The sequence below is a fragment of the Eleginops maclovinus genome, chromosome 20 (assembly GCF_036324505.1).
Source record: "Eleginops maclovinus isolate JMC-PN-2008 ecotype Puerto Natales chromosome 20, JC_Emac_rtc_rv5, whole genome shotgun sequence".
NCBI classification, from domain to species: domain Eukaryota; kingdom Metazoa; phylum Chordata; class Actinopteri; order Perciformes; family Eleginopidae; genus Eleginops; species Eleginops maclovinus.
This window is the reverse complement of record NC_086368.1, coordinates 540,376-566,525: the sequence shown is the minus strand read 5'-3', so window position 1 is coordinate 566,525 and position 26,150 is coordinate 540,376. Positions and strand designations below refer to the sequence as shown.

Below are 26,150 nucleotides of genomic sequence, written 5' to 3'. Positions count from 1 at the left end.
CACGCTCCGAGTGACCTTGTCGGCATGTCTTCCTCATTTCGACCACTTAATTGCGAGAAAGCAGGTGCACCCATCCCATTAGAATGTCATTCTCTTCTTTTCACCCCATTATTTCCCGCCTCCCAAATTCTCGTGCATGATGAAAGCCTGCAATGTAGCCTAGGTACAAAAGCTGTTGTTCTCTCAATCCTCATAACTCTTACATTTCTGTGAAATCAATCATATTGTAGGCTCAGTTTGTTCAGCCAAAATAAAATCATTCTCTGATGTTTGTTGGGAATGTTCTTGAAAATAAGTTCAGGTTATTTAGCATAGCTATTTTTGGCAGTTATGTTCAGCCAAAGCAATTTTGTAGGGTTCTTTTTAGATAATTGTTGTTATATATATCTATGGGCACATAGGCCTCTAATTATTAGAGGCCTATAATATTAATAATAGTACTACTACTACTAATGATTATAATAATAATCATAATAATATGAATACTACACATATTATTAACTATACTAATAATGATAATAATAGTTATTATAGTATTTATAATAATAATTATTATTATAATATCTATCTATCTATCTATCTAAACAAAGGGGCGTGGTCATGGTCGTGTCCTTGGTGTGGGCGGGGCCAGGGTTTTGGGCCTCCTAACCCCAAAGTCTGAGATGACTGGGCCCCAGGACTAAGAAGTTTGAGAAAGGCTGGTCTAGTGTATTTGAATGCTAATATGCTTGAAAAGCTCTATTCTTTGAGTACATGTTGTCTGTTGTCTGGGTATTCATTCCTCATTATACTGTCACAGCATGTAGGAATTGGTGTTACACCTCTTCCCGACTCACTTGCTGCCTATTTAAATCGCTACATTCATCAGCAGTTCTAGTACATGCACACATTTAATGTCTTGTAGATGGGAATGTAGGAGGACATGTCCAGCATAGTCTTTTTCTTTTGAGTACCTGATCTTAGACACGCTTTACAGTTTTTTTTCGATTGCTAACACACTAAAATTACACATAAAGCATAATTATTTAAAGTGCACTCAAAGAGCAAATGAAACAGTTAACAAACACACGCACCAAATGACCATAAACACGGAACTGCTTTATTCTTGACACAATAATCAGGATGTAAGCACTAGAAAAAGACTTCACGTAATAACTTTTTACAACAACAATTGATTGTGAGCGGGATGGCTCAGGTAACAGGTAAGAGACGGAAGCGTTCGGCGTTGGGCAAAAACAACAGCGTTTATTGGTTGAGAATTGTGCACACAACAGGCAGCTCCGCGGTACTTTCCGAGCGGGGAAGGCCAGGACGGGGTGTGTCGTCTTCCCAGGACCCAGCCTACTGCAAGACAGATCAGAACCAGGTTACCAACATGCCTTATATTAAACGCCTGATTACCTGATTCCGATCAGCTGTCTGGTCTCCGGCCGAGCCACTCCCCTCACCCCAGCAGCCGGCGCTCTAACCACACCCGGCTGCCACATTGATATATGGACATAGCAGTGAGAAGAAGAACTCAAGGGAGATCTAGTGATGGAGGAGTTGTTTTCAGCATGGAGCTGTATGAACATCAACATTTTATATGGATTCATTACACACAAAGTGTAATATTTCAAGCCTTTATTTATTTTAATCTTGATGACTACGGCTTACAGCTAATGAAAACCCCAAAATAAGTTTCCAGAAAATTAGAATGTTACATAAGACCAATAAAAAAACGATTTTTAATACAAAAATGTCGGCCTTCTGAAAACGATGTTCATATGTTTGCACTCAGTACTTGGTTGGGCCTCCTTTTGCATGAATCACTGCGTCAATGCGACGTGGCATGGAGGCGATCAGCCTGTGGCTTTGCTGATGTGTTACGGAAGCCCAGGTTGCTTTGATAGCGGCCTTCAGCTCATCTGCATTTTTGGGTCTCGTGTCTCTCATCTTCCTCTTGACAATACCCCATAGGTTCTCTACAGGGTTCAGGTCAGGCGAGTTTGCTGGCCAATCAAGCACAGTAATTCCGTGGTCATTAAACCAGGTCTTCTACTTTTGGCGGTGTGGGCAGGTGCCAAGTCCTGCTGGAAAATGAAAGCAGCATCTCCATAAAGCTTGTTAGAAGAAGGAAGCATGAAGTGCTCTAAAACTTCCTGATAGACGGCTGCGTTGACCTTGGACTTGAGAAAACACAGTGGACCAACACCAGCAGTGGACATTGCTCCCCAAATCATCACTGACTGTGGAAACCTCCCACTGGACTTCAAGCAACGTGGATTCTGTACCTCTCCACTCTTCCTCCAGACTCTGGGACCTTGATTTCCAAATGAAATGCAAAATGTACTTTCATCTGAAAAGAGGACTTTGGACCACTGAGCAATAGACCTGTTCTTTTTCTCCTTAGCCCAGGTAAGACGCTTCTGACGTTGTCTCTGGTTCAGGAGTGGCATGACGCAGGGAATGCGACATTGGTAGCTCATGTCCTGGATACATCTGTGCGTAGTGGCTCTTGATGCACTGACTCCAGCCTCAGTCCATTCCTTGTGAAGCTCCCCCAGATTGTTGAATGACCTATTCTTGACAATCCTCTCAAGGCTGCGGTTATTCCCTGTTGCTTGTGTACATTTTCCTGCCACACTTTTTCCTTCCACTCAAATTTCTATGAATAGACAGTCTGCCCCATGATTGTGAAGCCTACTGAACCAGATTGAGAAACCATTTAAAGGCTCAGGACACCTTCACAGGTGTTTTGAGTTAATCAGCTGATTAGAGTGACACTGTTTCTGACAAACTGATTTTGGGGTTTTCATTAGCTGTAAGCCATAGTCATCAACATTAAGACAAATAGACACATTTTTGTTCACATAACTATACCTGTATGTGTTGTGCATGCATGTTGCACTCATCAGTTGTGTAGACAAATAAATGAGGTTTGTGTCAAAAGAACATTTGTGTTTCTGCACACATTTCTTTTGTGCAGAATTCTCCCCATACAGAAAAAGCCCGTAAAAATGAGTGTGCTTTTGATCGATCACATCCGTGTGTAGTTGGTTGAACAAAGTGTCATTTACTATCAATGAAGTATGTGGCATTTGGTGCTAAAGTTTGGTTTTGGTAAGTTTTAATGTAAGTTTTAATGTAGTTTTGGGTGCAGTGCTTCATTTTGCAAGATATGAGGTGTTTTGCACTTTGAGTGTTTGTTTTTGTGAATGATCCTGGATTCTGTGTTTAGTGTTTTGAGAAAATGAGCCCTGATTTAAAAAAAAGTGTTTGAGCAATTAAAAAATGTTTTTATTAAAAAATAAATAGCAATGCATGTACAAATACTACATCATCTAGGCTGATGGGTATGGGTGAACTTTGACTTGCAGCATCATTATGAGACCCAACTTTAAAACGATTACATATTTCTGGGAAAACATGCAGCGAGGCCATTTTGCAAATAGTAGGAAAAACAGAGGCTTAAGTATTGCAAGGCCTCTAAAAATAAATGCATAGTAAATATGCAGCCAGAGATGTGACTACTTTTCATTTAATAATTCCTGCAATAAATCTACTCTACAACTATAACTCAAAACAAGGAGGATTGCACTTTTTATTTTTTGATTTAACTATAGAAACACATATAAAACAAATATAGCCTGAGTGCTCAGCCTTTAAATAAAATAAAATGTAGATGTTATAACGCTAATGGTACCAAGTCCATATGAGAAATTATTAGAAAAATAAATAACTTATGTTACCTTATTTAACAAACACGAATAATCAGTGAATGGCTTTTGTAATTTCACGATTTGATATTGTTTCTTAAATGAATAAACATTGATACCTTATCTAACAAATGATGATATAATGTACGATCTCCTACTTTTTACTAATTTGCTCCTTTTTAATGACATTTTCTTTGATGAAACATATACCACGTAATAATTGTAGCAATTATGTAATTGCTAATTATTATTATTATTTGATAAAGGCTAGTGTTTTTTTAAAGCAATCTCTGACGTAACATTTACTTTATTTCTTTATGAGGCAGCATATCGAGGCTTCATTTTCTAGTGGTTCCTCATATGAGCGCCTCGGTGCAGTGCAGTCACCAGGGGGCATGCACATAGTAATAATACAAATAATAATAATGATGATAAATGCATCGAGGAAAGCCTTCTACACAAGCCTCCGTCGTTTCCAGCCTCCGGTCGTGTTGTGATGGAGTGGTGCGTTTAGGTTCATGTGTCCGACCGGCGGCTCTGCCCCTGGCTTTTTTTCTGGGGGACATCATATTGGATCATATTGTTTGCAGGACGTTGTTCCTCCTGCAGCCCCCCCAGTCTATCCCGACGTAGTTGTGAATTGAACATGGCGACTGTACCAGTATATTGCATCTGCAGATTACCTTACGACGTGACCCAGTTTATGATCGAGTGCGATGCTTGCAAGGACTGGTTCCACGGAAGGTAAGCCCACATTGCTCACGTTGTGTTTTTGTGGCGGGTTGCATTTGCTGGAAACAAACAAAAATGGCGAGCTCTCGGCGCGTTTGACAGCTTTGTGGATCTCGCTCGGCCGTGTACATCTGAAGAGAGGCCGCTGGAGAAGAAGGGGAAGGCGGAGTTAAATATAGACAGACCGGGCTGTGACATTTTTTGCGAATAAAACAAAATAGATTCCCTTATTAAAAGTTCCGTTGTTTTGTACCGCTCTGTCGCTTTGTGCTTTGTCTATTATCTGCACTTGGTGTGTATTTGACATCCCGCATAGCCCACACAAACCCTCCCCGGGTTAGAGAGCGGGCGGGCGGCACAGGCAGCGAGGGAAGCCTCGGCACACTCGCGGCACATTTGTCCTCCATTCTCCCTCTTAATAGCCGCTTTTAGGCCGATACTTTGCTTTTATTTTTGTGTAACCGTTGTTCTGCGAGTTTTCACCGAGGGTTTCTACAGATCATGGCTGAAAATCACGACCCGAGTCTGAACCGAGCCCCTGCTGCCTTCCTGCCAGGCGGCAGCAGCTATGGCTGACAATAGCCCGGACTGGAGCCCTGAGCTCCAGCGGGAACAGACACAGGCTCAGTTATTATCGTTCAGTGAGCAGGGCTGGCAGTAACCCTATTTCGACTTGTAAATACTGGTTGTTTTGTTTTACTGTGATGAAACGGGCTCATCACTTTCCCCACCTTAACGTCAAATACAGTAGCCCGGGCTGAAGCCTGCATCAGCGGGCTGTAATGATGCATGTATCGCCGGGCTTTATGCCCTTCTTCTGTCTGTTTGTTGCCTTTCGGCGGCACTCTGCTTGCCTTTTGGGGAGACATCAGGTGTTAATCGTGCTTCGTTAGGTGAACGATCCCCTTTAGATCAAAGGACAGTATTTACGCGCCTGAATGTTAACCCATTAATGCTCCCCCTGGCTGCTTGGCTGTGGCTACTGTATAGCTTTATCAAAAGTGAGGAGCTATAGCTGGGAATGAGCTATGACCTCCACTCATGCATTAGCAAAGCCAAACCAGCAATAAAGAAAGACCCTTTTACAAATGTTCCCACATCAGCTTGATGCTGTTTATATATTATTACAGAACAGTTTAGGTCTGGCAGGTGTATGGTACATGATCAATAGGATCAATAGTAAGCGAAAGAAAAGTGTTAAAATATATATATTTCCCTTACATCCTACATACCTGCTTAGAATAAAAAAAAACATCATTCAGCACCCCATGTGTATTCAATGAGGTTATTTAACTCAAAATACAAAAATACCTGATAGCAGTTTATGTTTAGAATCAAGACGAACACAGTTATCCTTAATGCCCTGACTTATTGTTCTTAAAGGAACTGAATGTGTGGATCTTAGTTCTGAGATAAAGGCTGAATGTTATGGTATCATTTGGTTATCAGTGTAGTTCATGTTCAGCACAGGTCATGTAATTCAAAGTGTCTGTATGACTGCAACATCAACAAACCAACAAGCATTGAACCATAATGATCCCTGGGGATCTCATCTATCTAGCTAAATATTCCACATACAACATGTGTGGCAAAGAGTATCACTTCTTTGGACAATGCTTTTTGATGTTTTACACATGCATGTCACAAGAGGATGTTCTAACTAGGATTGTCATCATAACGGAAATGTACTGTTCAGTACCAGTTCCACCAAACTTCCACGATTCCAGTTTGAGCATGCTAAAACAAACAAACACAAATAACCCAATGTACTTTGACACACTCCTCTATAACAGCTTGCATTTAGTTTTTTGAATGTAAAGAAGTTTAAGATGCTTCAAACAATTGCTTTATTTAGGTTTCTTCCAGTTTAAATTTTGATAATATCACAAATAGTTAACCATCACCGAATGCTACATTTTAGTACGTCACATTTTCAGCATTTTGGCCTTGAGGAGCTTTTGCAATAAGGTTGTAATATATTTTGGATGAGGAAATACGTCATTTGCATTAGTCTGCCTTTTGTCAAATGTTTGAACATTTACAGTCAAAACCCTTTGTTACTGAATTAGATTTTGGGGCCATACAAATGAAAATAGTTGCAAAGGTTGGGAACCGAAATATGGTTCCTAGTAAGGTTCTGCTGCTTATCAGTGTCTAAATAGGCAATTTCTCTGGACTGGGTGGCACTGGTACATACACGTTTTGCTTTTGTTTTGTCTCAACATTATGGGAAGATTAACTACAGTCTCGTGCACCAGGGGCCTAATGTTTTTATGTGATCCCGTCTTTGATTTGATTTGTGTCCGATGTGTTCTGGGTTAAATAGTTTAACTTTTAAAAACAATTTAATCAGCAGAATGAATAAAAACAATCTGAAAATAAGTTTTATCATTTAGAAATAATAAATTAAACAATATACTGTGTGATGAAATTGATGACTAGAAAAAAAACGTATATTTAAGTCAATTATTTAACAAATGTTGTACTGTTCCCATATCAAATAACAGATACTGTATATACAATAAATCAATTTCAAAAGAGACATTTAAACAAAGGAAACATCTTCCTATCCGTTATGAATTATATGAACAAAATGCTCCACTGTGTTGTTCCTGTGTGACGGTCGGCGGCCTGATAAATCCTCAGAATAAATACATTGAACTAGGACGGTGATCGGGAAGCTAGTTGGGGACCTTCTTAAAATAGCCTATATTCTCAGCTTGCACAGAATTAATTAGATATTATACACCTACATTCAAGCAGTAGATTACATTTGAACCACAATTTACAACTTTACAACTCACGCCATCAGAGTTTTATCGGACACAACCCACCTCACAGCTTAGCTTTACACACACATATTCATAACATGCACACAAAGATGTTAGAGATGTGGGCATGTATTTATTATAAAATAAATATATGCCTGATAGGGCCGCTATTGTGAGTGTAAAAGGGATATTAAAATATGTATTTTAAACGAACATTGACTGAGGTCGGCTGAAACACTGGACTCTGCTGAGAGAAGTCTGTCATTTGTGATTTTTGCTTTGTTAGGAACGGAAACCCGATTGGAAGGGTTAGTAGAGGTTTTTGGAGTTGAGATGAGATTTCAGTTGAGCAGCAGCTGCTCCACTCCATTTTGGACAGAAAGGGAAGTCTGGAGATAGGCCGGAAGTTGTATGGATTGTCAGGGTCAAGTCCTGTTTTTTTAAGTATGGGGGGAGGGGGACAGCAGCATGTTTGAGAGAAGAGGGGGTGATGCGAGTGGACAGGCAGGAGTTGATTATGTCGCTAATGATTGGGGAGAGGCAGTCCTGAAAAGGAAGGTGGGGATAGGGCCAAAGGGACAGGTTGACAAACGATTGCTTTCTTTGATTTCTCTGAAGGATGTAAGTGAGGGGCTTGGCGGCGGGGGTTTTTGGGTTGAAGCACAGTTGTGGTTAGAGATGTTCCGATACCATTTTTTCCCTACCGATTCCGATACTTGTGCTGTAGGTATCGGCCGATACCGAGTACCAGGCTTGGAATTTCATCATTTTAGGGGCAAAGCCATTTGGCCTTTTGTGTCACAAATTTTTTTAGGGCACAAAGGCCATTTAGGGAAAAATTAGGATTTGGAGCTTACAAATAAAGAACTTAACTTTCTGATAATAAAAACACACGAATGACATGGGAAACAAATTACTTTTTTACTACACTGCGCATTGAATAGAGTAGTTTTTCATTCAATATGTGCGGCAAAAAACTAATCACAAGGGGAGCAAAGCGCTCGCAGCCCCACTGAGAAAGTCATCTCATAAGTCAGAGCTGATTGGCTGTAAGTGTGTGTGCGAAAAGTGTAGTTATGAAGAGCCGACGAGAGACCTTAGACTACATCACCAGCGGTAAATAATACAAACAGAACATGAAAGAAGTTGACCATCTACTGGAGCTTTGGTGAGCAAAAGTATAGTTTATATATCGATGGGTCGATTACTATTGTAACCACGGTGACGAGTGTCTGTGTTTTCCTACAGTCTGATGTTTTCATGCTGAGGCATCACTGTTATTGTTAAGTTTTGCTTTGTGATAGCGCTCTTTACTCCATGTATTAAGGTATAAAAAGCCTTTATATATCTAAGTTGTTCGTGCCCCACCAGTTTTGTACATATAAAAACGCCACTGGGTGAGGGGAAGGGAGGTTCCTAGAGAGAGAGAGAGAGACGGGGGAATGCTATGAGAGAGCAAACGGTATATATGTGTGTGATAATTAACGTTCTTCTCTGTTTTGCCGTGGTTACGGACGACAGTAACATATCTCAGAAGTGAATAAACTCACGGACAAAAAGAGACACGAGGCCTCCTTGTATTCTTATAGCGAGTCGCTACAATGATGATTGAATGATGCGATGTGAGGTTCGTGCAAACAATCTAAGCTACAAGGACTAATGCAGTTCAGAGCCCAGACCACCGCTCTGACACTTTTAAAGCAACTTCGAGATTTTAGCAGTAACAGGGCACAACGGCCATGGTGGCCGTAGGACGTACAATTATTTTCGGGGCATCACGGCCAGACCGAGGGGCAATGAAGGCCATGGCCGCCGTGAAATTCCCACCCTGCCGAGTACCGATACCAGTATGTTGCAAAAAATCATTCTACGCCTGCATGACTGTGATATGATTATCATTGTGGTAAGGCCTGGCTCAGGTTAAACCCTTTGTAAAACATGAATGAATACAAATGAATGTTGACCCTGTCCACCCAGTGTGACGTTAAACTTATCAAAGACATGGGGCACACGTCCGTGGTAAAGCTGATTGCATGCACGTCTTTAAGCTTACACGAAATGTGTGCCCTAACTGGCTCGTATAATTTGGGTAGCGCAGTTTCAGAGATATATTTACGACCTGGCAAACAGTACCTTGGCTCCAAATGCTCCATTAAGCGGCGAAATCCCACATTTTCGACGACAGACAGGGGTTGGTCATCCAGGACAATAAATTCCACAATTTTATCTGTTATCTTTGTTGCTTTTGGGCGGTCTTTCAGGAATGTATCTCCTTGCTGGAAGGCTGTTTCCAGAGTTTGCTGTTGCAGCTTGTCCTTCTTTTTCCCCTTTGCTTTGGTAAACTTTCATACTGTTTAGCGTGACGCATCTTCAGGTGTTTTAATCAAGTTGCTGGTGTTGAAATTAGCAACACTCGTGCCACCCCTCGAAATGTTGTCTTGGCATGTGTTGCATGTCGCAGTCTTGCTGGTGGGAGCATCCAGCGTGAAATATTGCCACACTGCTGACATGATATGCTAGTGCTAGCTCCTTTTCTAACAGTTGTCAGGTGATCAATTCTTCTCCGCCCCTCTAAAACAGCAGGCTGCAGATGGCAGCACAGCGCAACTGTTTTAAGAGCGGCGAAGAAGAACTGTGTCAGAGCTTACGGTGCTAACCAGTAAATAGATTCCTATTTTAATAAATTACGTGGTATTGGATCGGTGCCTGGACTTCAGTACTCGCCGATACCGATGCCAGCATTTTCGGCAGTATCAGAGACATTTCTGGATGGTATCGGAATCGGAACAACTCTAGTTGTGGTGGAGGAGCAGGCGGCCAGTTGTTTGTGTATTATGTCAATTGAAAATGAAAGGGAAGAGTTGCATTTGTAAGTGGTGAAGGAGTTGGAGATGGAGTCCATGGGCTTGAGGAATTTGTGTGATATGGAGAAAAGTATATATTTTTTTATGATGAAGAGTAGAGGGCGGAGCCAGATGTGTTGAGTCTCTGTATTGTTGTTGGTGGAGTTTGTAGGCATCCAAGTGTACAGTGAGTCTGTTCTTCCAGTAAATGGCACTTGGTTTCGGAGAGATTGAGTTGGTGAAGGAGACAGGTTTGGTTTGTATGGGTCAATTTTGTATAGACAGGAGGATCATCATTGTAGGTGTTAACCAGGTCAAGTGGGGAGGTGTTTGGGGTGAAAGAAAAGAGTCAAAGATGGTGGCAAACAAAGTTGAAGAGAGATGGGAGGGGTTGACAATGTGGGGTTTTGAATTCGGGGGATAAATAACAGTAAGACCAGGGGTGTCCAACTGAGGATGAGGTGGGATGGATATTGCTGTTTTTTTTTATTGCTTGCCGAAGTAATTCCACTATTCTGCCGCCTTGCCCATCTGTGCTGGTTTTTCCCCATAGGTATATCCAGCAGGTTTTTGATTGAGGGAGAAGTATTCTAGGGTTTTTTGCCAAGTTGCAGTTAAGCAGAAAAAATCTGTGTATTGTCCGTGATATCTCAGAAGCGATTGTTGCTGTGTGGGCTGCTTTGCTTTGACCGGTGTTCGGAGGCAGGTGGAGTACACATGCTGTGTGTTGTGATTACGCGGTGGGGGTGTGACCGTGCGAAGGCTGGACCAGATGGACGGGATGTAATAGTCAGATAATGCAAGGTGGAAGGGTGAAGTTGCAGCATGATACAGCAACATTGAGTATATTGTATCATACCAGCCTTCTATTGTAAGCATGGAGTCAATGGTCGCTAGCCACAGACTTGTTGGATTGACGGGTGCAACAGGACGGCCCGAGCATGGCAGGTGATGGAAGCTTGGGAAGGAATCTGCGTTGGATTCGCAAGAAAACTGTGGGAATGCAGGTCACAAGCGAGGGAGCAGAGGAGGCAGAGAAGGTGAAGGCTATCGGGTCTGCTGCTAGTGCATCTTCTACGCAGTACATCGAAGAAAGTAGTGCTTATTAAATTTGACCGACGATCACAGTTATTCAGAGCTGAAAAGAGGATAATTACTCTTTTAATATTAATTCACCATGGATTTATGAAGAATCAATAGCAAACGCCATATGCCATATGACTCGTATTTTTGGTTTATCATTTAATATTCAGCTTTTTGTGTCTCAGCTCGCATTCACACCTCATTGTCCGGTTGTCTTGTGCGCACCAGACTCATGTTTCATTTTTCAAAAGGTTTGGTTTGTGTTCACACTAGCAAACCTCAAAGAGACTATAAACTGTGAACAAAAGTCATGTGCATGGAAATGCTGTTCAACAATTGGTCAGATATTAAGCGGGTAAAAACACAAATCCCGGTAATTTGTACCGTAGCCTCCACCATGGAGCATCGGCAGGTTATTCATGCTGCTGTTAATCTGGAGAGCATATCCACAGATTCAAGCAGATGGCGCATATTATTATAGAATTAAGACAAAACACGTTAAAAAACATTATAACACATATAATGACAGACGTCTTGCATTAAAGAGGAAGTTTCCCCGATGACAGGCGGCTCTGATCAGATGATTTTATGTATTGTTGATGGAGATTTTTACTTCTACACAACACTGTTCACTCATCACTCTGGTTAAATCCATTGTGCATCATTCTTTCAATAAAGATTTTGAAGACTGCATTAACACCAGCAATGAACCTCTCCTGAGTTCACTAGCAAACGGCCCAAGACCACCTCTTTAAGCGGACCAGAGTCTGGTTGTTAAGTTCACATCAGAGGCCTCGGACTGCATTCACACCAACCCAAACGAACCGCACCAAGGGGGTAAACGCTCCAGGGTTCGATCTAGTGCTGCCCTCGACTAAAGTTGTTTCTCTTCGACTAATAGTCGTCAATTCAGGCAATTATTCGACTAATCGTCCCACGTATATGATATATTATAATTTATTTAAAAAAAATCATAATGATTTATTTTCTTTCTCCCAAAATGCTTTCAGTTTCAAAGGATGATAAAGAACGTTATTATAACAGCATGTCTAAATGGGGACTTGAAACCTTTTAATCAATATAATCTTTCTGCCGTGCTTTTTGAGTCGTTATTTTTTTATTTAGTAGCCCTTGCTGAGAGAGAACAAAAACAAGTAAGACAATACATTCGCGGATCAAGCCGTAGTCTACTACAGTATTAGTATTTACCTTCAATAAATGTCAAGGTGATACACATTATCCACTGTTGTGTTGTCTAAAAGTACACGTAATCATGAAGTTGTCCGCCCAACAGCGGTACAAACAGCAGAAGCTCCAGTAAGGATTCTTAATGTGTGTCGGAACAAGCAGCAAACACACACGCGGAGCATTTAGTTCTAGTTTCTATAATTCCATATCTGAATACCCAATAAATACTACACAGGAAATGGATACAGCGATATGCTCGTCGGCAAAAATCCTTGCGCACATCAAGCCCTCATCATGAAAAGAAAGCTTGAATTGATAGTTTTCTGAACTCAGAACGATATATTATCGGTCTATATATGTTGATACAAAGCTAGGTTACTGCCTGACTCACTGCTGCTGTTTTCCTCTGAGTCTGAGGAAGGAACACACGTTGTCAAGGATAATAAAGCTCCCTGTTTTGTTATGATGCTTGCATTCAGGAAGCTGCGCCGATTGCATGGATACAGAGGCAGCTTTTTTCCAGTAGAGTTTGCATGTCATCTTGTGGGGTTGTTTACTCGCTCAGAAGGATCCCACACTTTGGATTTCCTGTCTGAAAGAAGTAACCTATGACCAGGCACAGCTTGAATGAAGTCTGAGGGGGTTTCCGGCTGATGCATCATAGCACATGCAGCGCGCAGATGGAGCTTTTTATTTATTTTAAATTTTGATGAGTTGAGTCACGTGATCAACTGGAGGCGGAGATGGGCAAGATACGTTGTGATGTGGTGAACAGTGGCGTCTCTGGCACGAAAAGACTGGTGGGGCCCGGTTGCGCACGCGGGGGGCTGTTGAAGTAGTACACATATATTCGCTGTAAGTGAGTCGTGTAAAGTGCACCTACCTGCTAACCTGCTAACTAAGAGAGATCACATAAGCCAGGTGTAGTAGCCTATAGTACAATACAGTAAGCAAATCCCACAATTCAGAAGTTGAACTCCATGCCACCATGCCACAGCGGGCCAGGACTGCATTTCCCGAAAGCGTCGTTGAGCAACTACTGTCGTAACTGTGGAGAGAGAGCGTTCAAAATGATAGTCTCTCTATCATGTAACAATGGTAGTTGTTCAACGACTCTTTCGGGAAACGCACCCCTGAATACAAGTCCCCATATAGGCCTACTTTATTATTACCGGTTCAGCCGCACTAGCAGAGACTGGTGAGGTAGTGGCAGCTCCCGGTTCTCCGGTGGGCCTAGCACCTGGCAGAAAAACTCCTCCGTCGTCTTCAAGCTCAATGGGAATGGGAACGGCTAGGTGCCAGTGGAGCGCAGCTAACATTAACTAAGTTAGGCTAACAGCAGCCACTAGCAAAAAGCCCACTCAGCCTAAAAAAAAAATAAAATAAAAATGCATCAAACAAATAACTCTGATTGGTCTAACTGTACAGAATTCTGCTTCAACGGTGGATGGTAATGTGTGACGTATGTCCTTCTATTATTTTTCATTGGCTATGGGGCCAAAACAGTTGTGCCCCACCGCTCATCATTGAAATCGCGTTGAGCAAGCGCACTGTGTTTTTGACTGCTAACCTGGTTAAACGGGCTGAGGGGCCAGCCCCATGCCCGTTGAGGAAGACTGCTAGGAGAAGCGTGACCATTACTCAACACGTACAGGAAGCGATTTGGAATGTACCAGACAGTTACAGCGCTACCATTGTCATATTATGTCATATCATGTAATAAACACGCAATAATGTTAGTTACGAATAAAATACATATATATTACTTGTTGTTAGTGGAAATCGAATTATTGATCATGTCGTGAACTGCGCCACAGCGGCCACTAGTGGTGGGGCCCGGCCCCACCGGCCCCTAATGCAGAGACGCCCCTGTTGGTGAACAATTCTGACATCCTAGCCACCCACGAGGCTACGCTGGAATTGATGCATCTTAAGCTAGCGGACATGGAGGACCGGAGCAGAAGATGTAACGTCCGTATAACTGGGCTAACAGAAGGACTTGAAGGGTCTAACGCTATCCAATTTCTGACACACTCGCTTCCGAAGTGGTTCCCCTCCCTAGGTAATCTACAGGGCGACTTAATGCGAGCTCATCGTATCTACAGCGACAACAGGAGAAAGCAGGAGGGCGTCACCCGCACTTTGATTTTCAACCATCTCCGTTATACCACCCGCCAAGACATCCTCCGTGCCGCAAAGAAAGCCCCGCTCACAATTGATGGACAGAGGATTCGCTTTTCCCCTGACTACAGCAGCTACACTGTTAAACGTCCTCAGGCTTTCTCCCGAGCCATGGATACAGCCCGGGCCAAAGGTGTGGAGTTTTTCATCCTTTACCCCGTTACAACTGAAAGTCAAGGATGCTGGGCAAGTTAAGACGTTTCAGTCCCTGGAACATGCCGAGGACTTCATCGTCTCCCTACCGATGATGCAGGCTGCAGCAATGGGCAGGGATGGGGATCCGGAGCACAGGCGCTCGTCTGACGGTGATTAGCGGTTCTTTGGGACTTGTTGAACTGCGTAACGTCACTGTTTTGAACTAAATTCCTACTGCTCTGCGTCGACTGGGATCTCTGCCAGAGTACTGGACTATTTCTGCAGGTTATTTTTATTTATTTTGTCTGACACTGGACTCGTCCGGAGACATATTTTTGTTTATCTTTGTTTGGCTGGACAGTCTAACTTGCGAGCCTACTGCTTGATTGTTGGATCACACCATGTAATATACTTTTGACTTAAAAACTGACTGCCGTTTTGTTGGTATGTGGTTTGATGTATCACGGCGGATCCGATGTGCATGTCAGAGGTGAATGGACAATGGCCGGTAAGATGTGCGTTTAGTTAACCAAACAGTGTATGCTATAATGTTAGCCTATTTACATTTTGTTTTCCTTCTTCTAATTCCCAAGATCATTGTTGCCTTTGCTGATCTCATTTAGTTATAGTCTGTAAACAACGGTTTAGTAAGTTCTAAGTACTACTGGGTTGAGGTTTACGTTTAATCTTTTTGCAGCCCCATGCCCAACAGGTCACGGATCAAATTGGGAATATCTGTTTCATTTACTGTTTAGTTATTGTAAGTTTAGTTTTTCGTAATTATTTTTCTTTATCATCTTGTTTTTGTTACCGGGGGAATTCATGGGGAATTGTTGTGTTTTCGTCTTTGTCACGTTATGGGAAATGCTCGCATGGTGACGGATTGTTTATTGGGGGAGGGACTTCATTTTATTTTGGTCTTGTTCACAAGTTTAGTGAATATGGTTGTTTGTCATTTGACATTCCACTCAGTTTATTGTTGACAGCTTTGAGAGCAGTGCAGCCCAATGGGTGACTTATCTGTTCTTGTGTGGAACTGCGATGGGTTGAATGCGCCTCACAAGCAAACTAATGTTTTGTCTATGTTACATCGCCGGAAAATTAATCTGGCTTTCCTACAAGAGACACACCTACTAAGTAAAGATTCCGGGCGTATTGCTAATAAGTTCTATCACACTATTGCATCCTCTTCAGCTAACTCCAAAACTAAAGGAGTAGCCATTGTGTGTAGACGAAATCGGAACGTGAAAGTGCTGGATTTATGGGCAGACACGGCAGGGAGGATAACAATCGCAAGGTTGGAAATATGTGGGAGAAAGGTGGCTCTTATCTTTGCTTATGCCCCAAATACATTTGATAAGGATTTTTATGAAACCTTAACACAAAAAATGTTAGAATTAACCGAGTATTCTATCATAGTGTGAGCGGATATGAACGCAGTATGGAATTCAAATGAAAGGTCAACTTTATCAGCCTCTAGATATCAGGAGTCGGCTACTGCCAATTGCAATCTTGGGCTGGGAGTTTGGGACTAGTGGACATATGGCGAGTTTTTAACCCACGGGTGAAAGATTACACATTTTTCTCAGCCAGGCACAAATGTTTTCTCACCACAACTTTTCCAGAAAATCGATAGTGTATTGTTGCTTCCTATTTCCCTCTCAGACCACAAAGGAGTATTCTGCTGTGCCACTTTGGGCAATTTAACCAAGCGTGCCACTAGATAGCGCCTCATCTCCACTTTACTAGGAAATGGAAAATATAAAGAACAATTCCTGATGCAATTGGAAGAATTTCTTGATGTAAATATAGGCTCAGTTAAGGACCCGAGAATACTATGGGATGCAGTCAAAGGCTTTATAAGGAGCAACACCATATTGTTCTCTTCAAATCTATGTAAGGATAGATCCGGGCAGATTACGACTAGACTCCATTTTGCAAAATAATTACTCTAAACAAACGGCACCTAAACAGGAACTTGTCAAAAAGGAAATAAATGATATTTTGAGACAACGGTCAGAATTTCTAATACATAGGGTTAGGCAGCGTTATTACTTCCACGGGTCTAGGCCCAGTCACCTCTTGGCTTAAAAAATCCGGTCTAGTGAGCACTTTGCAGATATTCCCTCCATTAAATCTTTGAATGGTAATGTCACAACTGAGCCGAACAGATAAATGAGACTTTTCACACCTTTTATTCCAATTTATATAAGTCAGAGGTTCAGTTGGACAAGAATAGATGTGACGCCTTTCTTGGTCAGCTAGACTTCCCACAGCTTACAGTCACGGATTCCACCCATCTTTATGATCCAATTTCCTTAGAGGAATTAAAAGATGCAACATGCAACGAAACAAATCACCAGGTTTGGATGGGATACTTCCCGAGTTTTATGTAGCATTTTGGGATACACTGGGTCTTATACTTTTGGACATGATAGTGTATTCGATAGCTAAGGGCAGTTTTTTGAGGGATGTTAACCTAGCCCTGATTTCCTTACTCTTAAAGAAGGTTTCAAGGTTTTATTGGTCATATGCACAGCATGTACAATATAAAATCTTATATCCCATGCTCCTCCAACAACTCAACATACATGGTGCAAATAAGATAAATAAAATAGTGCAAAAAGAGAGAAGAATATTTACAATAACAACAATAAAGATTTGAGGATGTGAAATATATACATATGTGGAATACACTGTACAGTAATTTAAATACACTTTACACTGTTGAATGAGGAGGTATAGACAGATGCACATATTACGTATAACAGATGTATATGGCGATTTCTGTTCGTGACACTCACCACCAGGTGGCGCTATATGCAGGTGATATTCTGGTTTTCATGGAATATCCGACTCAATCTATGCCTGAGTTGTTACTTATCTGTGAGGAGTTTGGTTGTCTCTCTGGCTTTAGGATTAATTGGTCTAAGTCCGCCCTCTTACCCTTAAATGAGCCAGCAAAAATGCTTCAATTTCCACCCGGTGTCCCAGTTGTCAAGCACTTCAAGTATCTTGGGATAGACATTTTCCCATCTTCAAATCGCATTGTAACATTCAATTACTCAGAAACATGGAACAGAATCAATATGGATTTGGAAAGATGGATTAGCCTTCCGAACTCTCTTTGGGCCTAATAGTCAAAATGAACATTTTACCCAGGATTAATTTTGTCAGCTCTTACCCCCTGTTGACTGCTGGAACAAAATTCACTCTAATATTTAGCGCTTTATCTGGAATACAAAGCGTCCCCGACTGAAATGATCCACTATACAGACGGGGAGGGAAGGTGGTGGTCTGGCAGTGCCTAATTTTAAGTTGTATTTTTGGTCATTTGTGCTTCGACCATTACTGGTGTGGTGTGACCCTACTTTATCCGTTTCCTGGCGTAATTTTGAAGAAAATATCATACGGCCGTGGAACCTGCAAGATATCCTTTTTGCCAATTTAACAAATAAGCAATGTCAACTGCGCTTTGGCCCTATTGTTTCACATCTCGTCCAGATCTGGCGCACAGCTGAATCACAATGTAAGATTTCCTGCAAGTGGCACACACTTTCTCCTATATTTGACAATATAGGTCTGCTAATTGGTGGGAGACCCGTTTCATCCTCTCATTGGAACAACAGCAGCATTCACCACTTGAGTGACATTTATGATGACAGGGGTTTGCGCGCCTTTCAAGAAATTAAGAGCGTGTTCAATCTGCCAGGTAGCTCGTTTTTCTTTTATTTGCAGCTCAGATCTGCTCTAGGCACATGGTGTCCCATGGCAACAACCTTTGCCCGTTCATCCTCTTTATAAATTGTTTACTGTAAAAAACAGGGGTATGGTGTCCACACTGTATCATTTCTTTCTAGAGACTTCCTACGATACCCTATCACTCGACAGAGTATGGAGACGTGATTGTCCAGTTTTGGACCCTGATTTCAGTTGGGTGGGTGTTTGGTCAAACATAAAATAACATATCTAACCCCGCATAAACTTCACTGCATTAAAGTGATGGATGATCCCTCATGTAGTGTCTGTGTGTCTGTGTCTGTTTGTGTTTATATGTCTGGGAGGGAGGGTTGGGTTTGTTTTATTTTGCTTTATTTTATTTTTGTTTGTCTATTGTTATTTTTAGCTTACATGTGTATTCTGTATTTTGTATATTTTGTGAGTAATTACTGTTATCTCATTTTTCTTTTTCTTATGTACTTTTAGTTATTTTATTCAAAAACGTGTTGTGTTTTTGGTTGTACATTACCGCTCCAACTCATGCCGCTCATGCCGCTGTGTGCTTTCATTTCCAGCCTGCCTGAGTCGCTGTGCCCTTCAACCTGCCTTGTTGATTGCAAACTCAAGCCTAAATTTGGGTGTAGGTTACATGGTCACATATCAAGTCTGCCTGCCTACTTTGATAGTGGTAGAAACAGCCTGGTTTAATAAAAGGCAAAATGCTGCTATAGCAGCAAAACGGTGGGTGCATGCAGTCAGTCTGCATAGCCCATCTTAAATGAGCTGCGGCAATGTTTCTTGAACAGACCGTGTGACAGCCGCTCCGATGCTTCATCAAAGCCAAGCTTCTCTACAGTCGATATGGGCACCATGTCTTTAGCGATGTGGTATGTCACCGACCGAGTGATATCCCGCCACCTGTCGCCTGATCGATCGTAAGGTACCGCATTTGTAAACCAAGTTGTAAGAGATATTTGCTTCGGGGTACTGCGAGCCAGTTTAGGAGTTTGCGTCGCGGCACGTAATTTTAAGCACTCTTCATATTGCACCTTGTGGTGCTGCTGCAAGTGGTGGAAGAGGTTGGTTGTACTCGACCCTTTCGTAGCGACAGATTTTAAGCACTCTCTACAGATCACCTGTTGCTCTAACTCGTCAGACACCTTGTAACCAAACCATTTCCAAATGACTGATCCATTTGTCTTTTGCTTACATACCAGCTCTGCGCCACGATTGACATTTTGCTGGGACGCCATGTTTAACGCTGTTGGGTATTTAAAAACGTGACGTGACGTGACGTGACGTGACGTGTGTGTGTGTGTGTGTGTGTGTGTGTGTGTGTGTGTGAGTGTGTGAGTGTGTGAGTGTGTGAGTGTGTGAGTGTGTGAGTGTGTGAGTGTGTGAGTGTGTGAGTGTGTGAGTGTGTGAGTGTGTGAGTGAGTGACGCGCGCGCGCGAGTGAGCTGGACGCAGAGCGGGAGAGAGAAGCAGTGGCAGGCGCGGCTCAAACGGGCTATTATTTCAAACAACTGTGTTGTACTTTCAACGAAAACGAAACTACTGTATATCGATGTTGACGATAGTGTCTCGTTCTATATCTATTTTTTTCTAAAAATATTGATATTATTCAAATATTGATATATCGCCCAGCCCTAGTAGACAATATTATTTTAGATGTTGAGAAAAACTGGGATAGTGTCGGCGTCAGAGCAGATCTACAGGAGGGGCATTGGTTCAGCAGTGGGGGGGCACTGCCGTTTGATAAATATTTTAAAAACAAAATATGTTTTTCTTTATTAATAATAATAATAGGCTAATTTCATTAGCGAATTTAGTTTTTTGTTGTTGCTAATTTCTATATCATGTCACTCAGGGAAGCTACACCGGGCACATAACTGAAGCGTTCCGTTCGCGACACTTAAAAAACAACAACAACAGATTGCCCACCTCTGACATGTCAGAAATAGTTTTAAATGCACCTCCAGAAAACCATTTAGTAGGCGGTAGGCTGGTTATATACATATATACATTTAGACAACCTCATCATCATAAACAGGGCCCTGTACAACATAGCTATATTAGGTCTAGGTAAAATGACCGGACGTTATGGGCTGACATCACGACATATGGCCTAGGCACGCATTCGGGCAGCAAGTAGCCTAACAGACAAGCCACACACCAGGCAGAAATGTCATAAGCCCATGTATTTTACAGGCAGCCGAGTATAAAACACAAATGCAGATAGACCCAGTAAACGTTAATCAACAATTCACCTGCTTAGGCCTTATCATGAAAGCCAGGGCTGGCTTCAACAAGTGAAATTAACAAACAACAACTTACGGTCAGAAGAGCTGCAGGCGACGAGTGTTGCTGCTGAACTTTCAAAGTACTGTGTCCTTCCATTCGCTTGTGCATTTGCGAGTCAAGTCTTTTTCGAATGCAAGCTGTACCAACCGGGCCTTTCTCTCGTGTAACATTGAGCGTCTGTGTTCCGAAAAAACATTTCTCAGAGTGGAGAAGGAATTCTCACACATTGCTGTAGATGCACCAAATGTTAATGCATGTTTAAAAGCAGTCAGCACACTGGGCATGGCAATCAGATGGTTGTGGTACTTTGAGATGATGCGCTGTATGGTCCAGTCTCCCTCCATTGCTTGCTTTTGTGACATTAAAAACTCTTTAGCAACTTCGAACTCAGCGTCAATTAAAACTGATTGTGACAGGTCGAGAATATGCTTCACAGCTTTCACATCAAGGAAATTATCACCTTCAGGATTTAGTGCTGCAAGTGCACTTGCCAGTTGTGAGTTGCGCTCGCTGAATCTACGCTCCAGTTCCCCAACCACCAAATCAATCGTGTTGTAGTACAATCTCCGAAGTTCAGTTTCGCAGTCATCATCACCTCTGGCTCTGTATCCTCCTGTAGGCCCCATAACGATGTAACCATCCATCCGTGTGTTCTCTGTGCGTCTCCGTTTGGGCCCAGGTCTCAGTGACTCGCTGGTGGCTGTGGCAGTATCCAGCACCTGCTTAAACTCCTCATCACAACGCAGTTTTTTAACACATGCTGTTGCACTCGCCACAACACTTAAACCCGTCAACAAGTCAGTGTCCTCTCTCTGTAGATGCTTGTTCGGTGGATCCAATAGAGAAAGGACCCTGTGGGTTAAGTTGACAAGGAACATGAAACTTGGCTCAGACACCTCGCGTAGTAGGCCAGTAGCTTCCATTCCCGTCTCTGCGCCATAGTTCAGCACTGTGTCAGCATCGGTCAGAATTGATTTGATGTCATTGAAAGACTTACAAATGACTGAGACAGTGGCAAGATGCCCTGTCCATCTCTGTTCCAGAAGACGTTTAAGCTGAACACCTTTGTAATGCATAGCAACCGTTGGCTTCCTACAGAATTTGTAGAGGGAATTGCAAACCTCAAAAAACTCTGAAAGTGCAGACTCTGCAGACATGACATGGACCACAACCAAATGCAACTGATGGTTGAGGCAGTGCACATACGGAATCTCACGTCCAAGTCTCTCCTGTAGAATTTTCTGAACACCACCACGTTTCCCCGACATAAGCGAAGCTCCATCATACACCTGACTCAGAATTTTTGAGGTATCCAGGCCAACCTTGTTCAGCTCTGTGAGAACGGTATCAGTTAATGTCTGTGCGTCACCTTTCTGACAAGTAGCGATGCACAGTAGACGCTCTGTAACTTCGTATGAATCATTCACAAACCGAAGCACAATGGAAATATTTTCACATCCTGTGGGGTCACGCGTTCCATCAACTTTCAAAGTATAGTAGGAGTCACCAACTTCTTCCACTATAGCCTCTGTCACGACACTACTGAGTGTTCTTATTAGTTCATTTTGCATATCATGACAGGTGTAAGTGGCATTGCGAGGGATTGTCTTCACGACATTAGCCAATTCAGGATCCTTGTGGATGGTATAATTAAGCATGGAAAGGAAAAGTCCAGACCCCCCCTCCGACATGTCATCCAAAGCATCAACCTTCCCCCGTAGCGGCAACTGGTTTCCAACCAAGAACCCAACTATATCGATTAGTGACGACACATAATACCAGTTTTTCTTCAGTTGGCTTGCATTGACAAGGGTTGATACCTCATTCTCTGTATTGCGACGCATCTCTCTCTCTTTCCACATTGCATAACAAGACATGTGGTCCTTCGAAGTTTCATGTTTATGAAATCCACGGTCTTTGGCCATAGCGTGTTTCCATTTACGATAGCCCACATTAGCGAAGGCATCCAATGTTCCAGATTTTCTAGTGCAGCTGAACATCCGACAGCAAAAACAAAATGCTGCGTCTGCCTTGACACTATACTCCAACCACTCTCTGTTGTGAAACCATTTCTCAACAAATGATCGCCCCTTACCATTGTAGTCAGTTACAGGATACTGTTTTAACACAATTTGGACAGGCCCGTCAGTCCCCAGATCATTAACCACTGTCCGCTGGCTAGGCGAGCTTGTAGATCGTTGTGCTGCGCTGGTTAAGACCGTTGGCGGTTGTCCGAAGCTAGCGTTAGCCGAAGGGCCAGGACCAGGTCGACTCTCAGAGACCGTGGCTGTACTGGTGGTGGTGGTGGCTGGACTGTCAGAGTCTACTGCTGGAAGAGGCTGGTGAAGAGGAGGAGGTGGAGGTCTAAGCCATTTTCGTAAATCCATTGTCGATAATTAGGCCAACTGCATTATGATATAGACGGACAAACTTTTCAATTTCAAACCAACAACTTGAAATGGATTCTGCGCGCTGCAGCTCACTGTTATGTTTAGAATGCGAAATCAAGTTTATTCAGCGACCAATGAGCGTTGACCAAGCCTAGTAGCCTGCTATGCATGCACAACCAAAATTATGCGTTCTCACCGTTATTTTTATTTTATTTCATTTAAGTTACACTTTGCACATTTAATATTCAAAGAATAACTAAAAGGGATATTTTTTTTGCCGAGGTAAGTCCTGTGTTAGGGGGGGCATCAATGACCGCTAGAGGGGGCACGGCCCTCGAATGCCCCCCCATAGCGCCGGCACTGGATAGTGTAGCGATCTATGGAGCCTAAAGTTAAGGTTTGGATAGAGAAACGGCAAACAGTCAACACAGCGTCCTCTCACATCAGCGTTCTTCACAATTCAACTTGTTTCCTCCTGACAGCAGTAACCTTACCGTAACAGCAATAACCTTACTGTAACTGCAGTAACCTTACTGTAACAGCAGTAACCTTACTGTAACAGCAGTGACACAGTGACTGTTAGCAGGACATCATCTTAACGCATTGCTGCTCCAATCAGATCTTCAGTCGCCCTCAGAGAGACAAGCGTAACCAAATAAAATATTGTGCAACACTTCTTTAGCTATGCAAATTACCTTATTAGCACATAATAACATTTGATATATTGATTATTCTCACACACACCATATCATAAAATGAATACACAGTCCATTCACTGAGATCAGTGACGGAAACACTCTGTCCTTTTTACCGGCACAGTGGCACTGTATTTTGTGGGGTGCAGGTGGTGCTGGGAGTTGAGTATTAGAGCGGTGCAGCCCAGTACACTTTGTGGTGTTTATCCTACCGCCGCAGCAGGAGAGAACGGTGGCAGGTTGGGTTCCCTGGAATTTCACTCCAGGGATCTAAAGCCTTATCTGGTTTAGCCCATCATCAACTTCAAATAATCCTGAATAAAAGTAATTGTTTTTCTTTAATAAACTGTCTTTCTGATGAAGAATGTTTAATTTAAACTAGACACTATAACTTGGTACAGTGTTTAATCTTTTGTTCTTTTTTTTTTAAATGAGATTCTCTTACATGAAATAAAATACCTTAAAAAAACCACACCTCACCTCGCCTCTGATTAGCTGTGCAGTGTAGCTCACCTATGGTGCTGCAGGACTGCATTCTGATTGGCTCGGGGCACTTCAGTTTGGTTAACCCTTTGTGACCTGGGTTATATGTGCGCAAACAGAAATGTATTTATATGTAACAAAAAATGTAATGAAAGGCAAACGAGCAACAGATTTGAATTTGAATGAATTTTCTGAGCAGTGATACGGGCAACTGCACGATGTATGAACATATAGTAAGTATGTTGGACCCAAAGACTGTTTGTAGTTGGACCCTGTGTCACAGCAGCAGGCCGCAGTACTACAGTTAGTCGGGGGGTTAGTCGGGGTGACTAAGGAAAGTTGCATGTCTCAAAATGTACTTGTGAATGCAAAAACAAGTTTGCAATTAACAATTTATTTTTACAAGTTTCCTAAACTGTATGAGGTGAATTGTGAATATGAAATTGAGTGGTGGATAACATTAACATGTTGGGTTTTTATTTGGGAACCAAGCTTGTGCCCTTTTCTGACCCCCTGCATTTGTGAGACTCCCCTGGTGCAGCTAGATTCACAAATGCATTTTTTTAAAGAGGGAAGTATCTTTATCCAATCAGATGTCTGCTTCATTTTAAGCCAGTCACAATCTATTGCTTCCACACGACGGTGTGCCATAGAGCCACGTTCACTTCTGCATTAATCAAACTGCTGACTGCATCACGGACATATAAAGAGAACATGTTAAAGGTCCCCTATTATGCAAAATGCCCTTTTTGATGTTTTTTATACATAAATATATGTCCCCGGTGTGTAAGGAGACTCACAAAATGTGTATGTGTGTTCAGCAGGATGTCTGCAGGAGGGACTTACAGTTGTAGTTTATATAATACATATAATGTTTCTGTTCTAGTGGTAGACACTGAGAAGTGTTTCAGAAATAATGCTTGATGTGGTTTTGAACATAATATGGGGTTGAATCGCGGCAGCGTTTAGCTGAGTTTCTCCGTTAGAAACTTTGCTCTTCAGACCGAGAGCTGCATGCGCTCAAAAGGGGCGTGGCCAGCGTCAGCTCAGCTCAAATTTAAGGCAACAGTCACAGAATCAGCACTTCAGGAACAAGGCTGAAATAGAGGGATATGAGGCATGCTACAATGGGTGATCTGTTTGGTATTTTGAGCAAAACACTTCACAGACAACTTTTGCATAGATGTGGCCCCTCAATATATTGGTAAAATATAGAATAATAGGAGACCTTTAACAGCTCTGGAGTAATATGACGTATAGCCTGGAAAACCAATATGTGTTGTTAGTCAGTCAAAGCAGCGCCAGAGCGTCCGACTGGAGTTCCATCAGGAAATATGAATCTGAAGCTACAGTGGCTTCAAAGAGCATCTTTTTCAATGCAGCTGAACACAGAGCTTTTTAATAGGAAACAGAAGTCATCAGCAGACGACCTGGTATAAACTCACATATTCAGTTAGCCACAAACTTAACTCAACGTTTGGTGCTGTTGAGGCTTGTGTTTTTCAAAGCAGGATCTAGTTATTAGATGTGTAAAACCCAGTCTTTGTGCACTCAACTCAGAAGAAACTGTTGAGAGAGCTAGAGCAAGTCAGAGACCCAGCGATGTCAGAGGCTGAGAACTGAAATGCAAGATAAAAAATGGAAAGGCATACTTGTGTTTGATGAGTTTTCACCTGTTAGAAAAAGTGAAGTGTACAAAATACTTAATTAACTAGCATATACTCATTCACCCAATAAGGAACATCAAAATGCTGTACTAGATCTAATGTATTGAACCTGGATCTGATGCTAGGAAGAGTGGTGTCATCTGGAGTCCCACTATTTATATAAATAGAATATATCAGAACAGGTCTGAAGAGGGAAAGAGACATTACTTCTAAAATAATTTGGGAATTGTAGAAAGGCTTTCAGTAATCATGGATTTTGAA

General features: G+C 42.2%; 1 protein-coding gene across 2 annotated transcripts in view; it reads left to right on the top strand.

The window, feature by feature from the left end:
• The first annotated feature begins 4,055 nt into the window (after positions 1 to 4,055).
• Positions 4,056 to 26,150, top strand: part of phf2 (PHD finger protein 2) — a 49,479-nt gene continuing 27,384 nt past the window's right edge. Inside the window, exon 1 of one of the 2 annotated variants that reach the window (XM_063911363.1) lies at positions 4,056 to 4,442. In XM_063911363.1, the coding sequence (XP_063767433.1) occupies positions 4,345 to 4,442 (98 nt within the window). In that variant the 5' untranslated portion in view covers positions 4,056 to 4,344. The remainder of the gene's footprint in view (positions 4,443 to 26,150) is intronic. The other variant, XM_063911362.1, reaches the window with a different exon arrangement.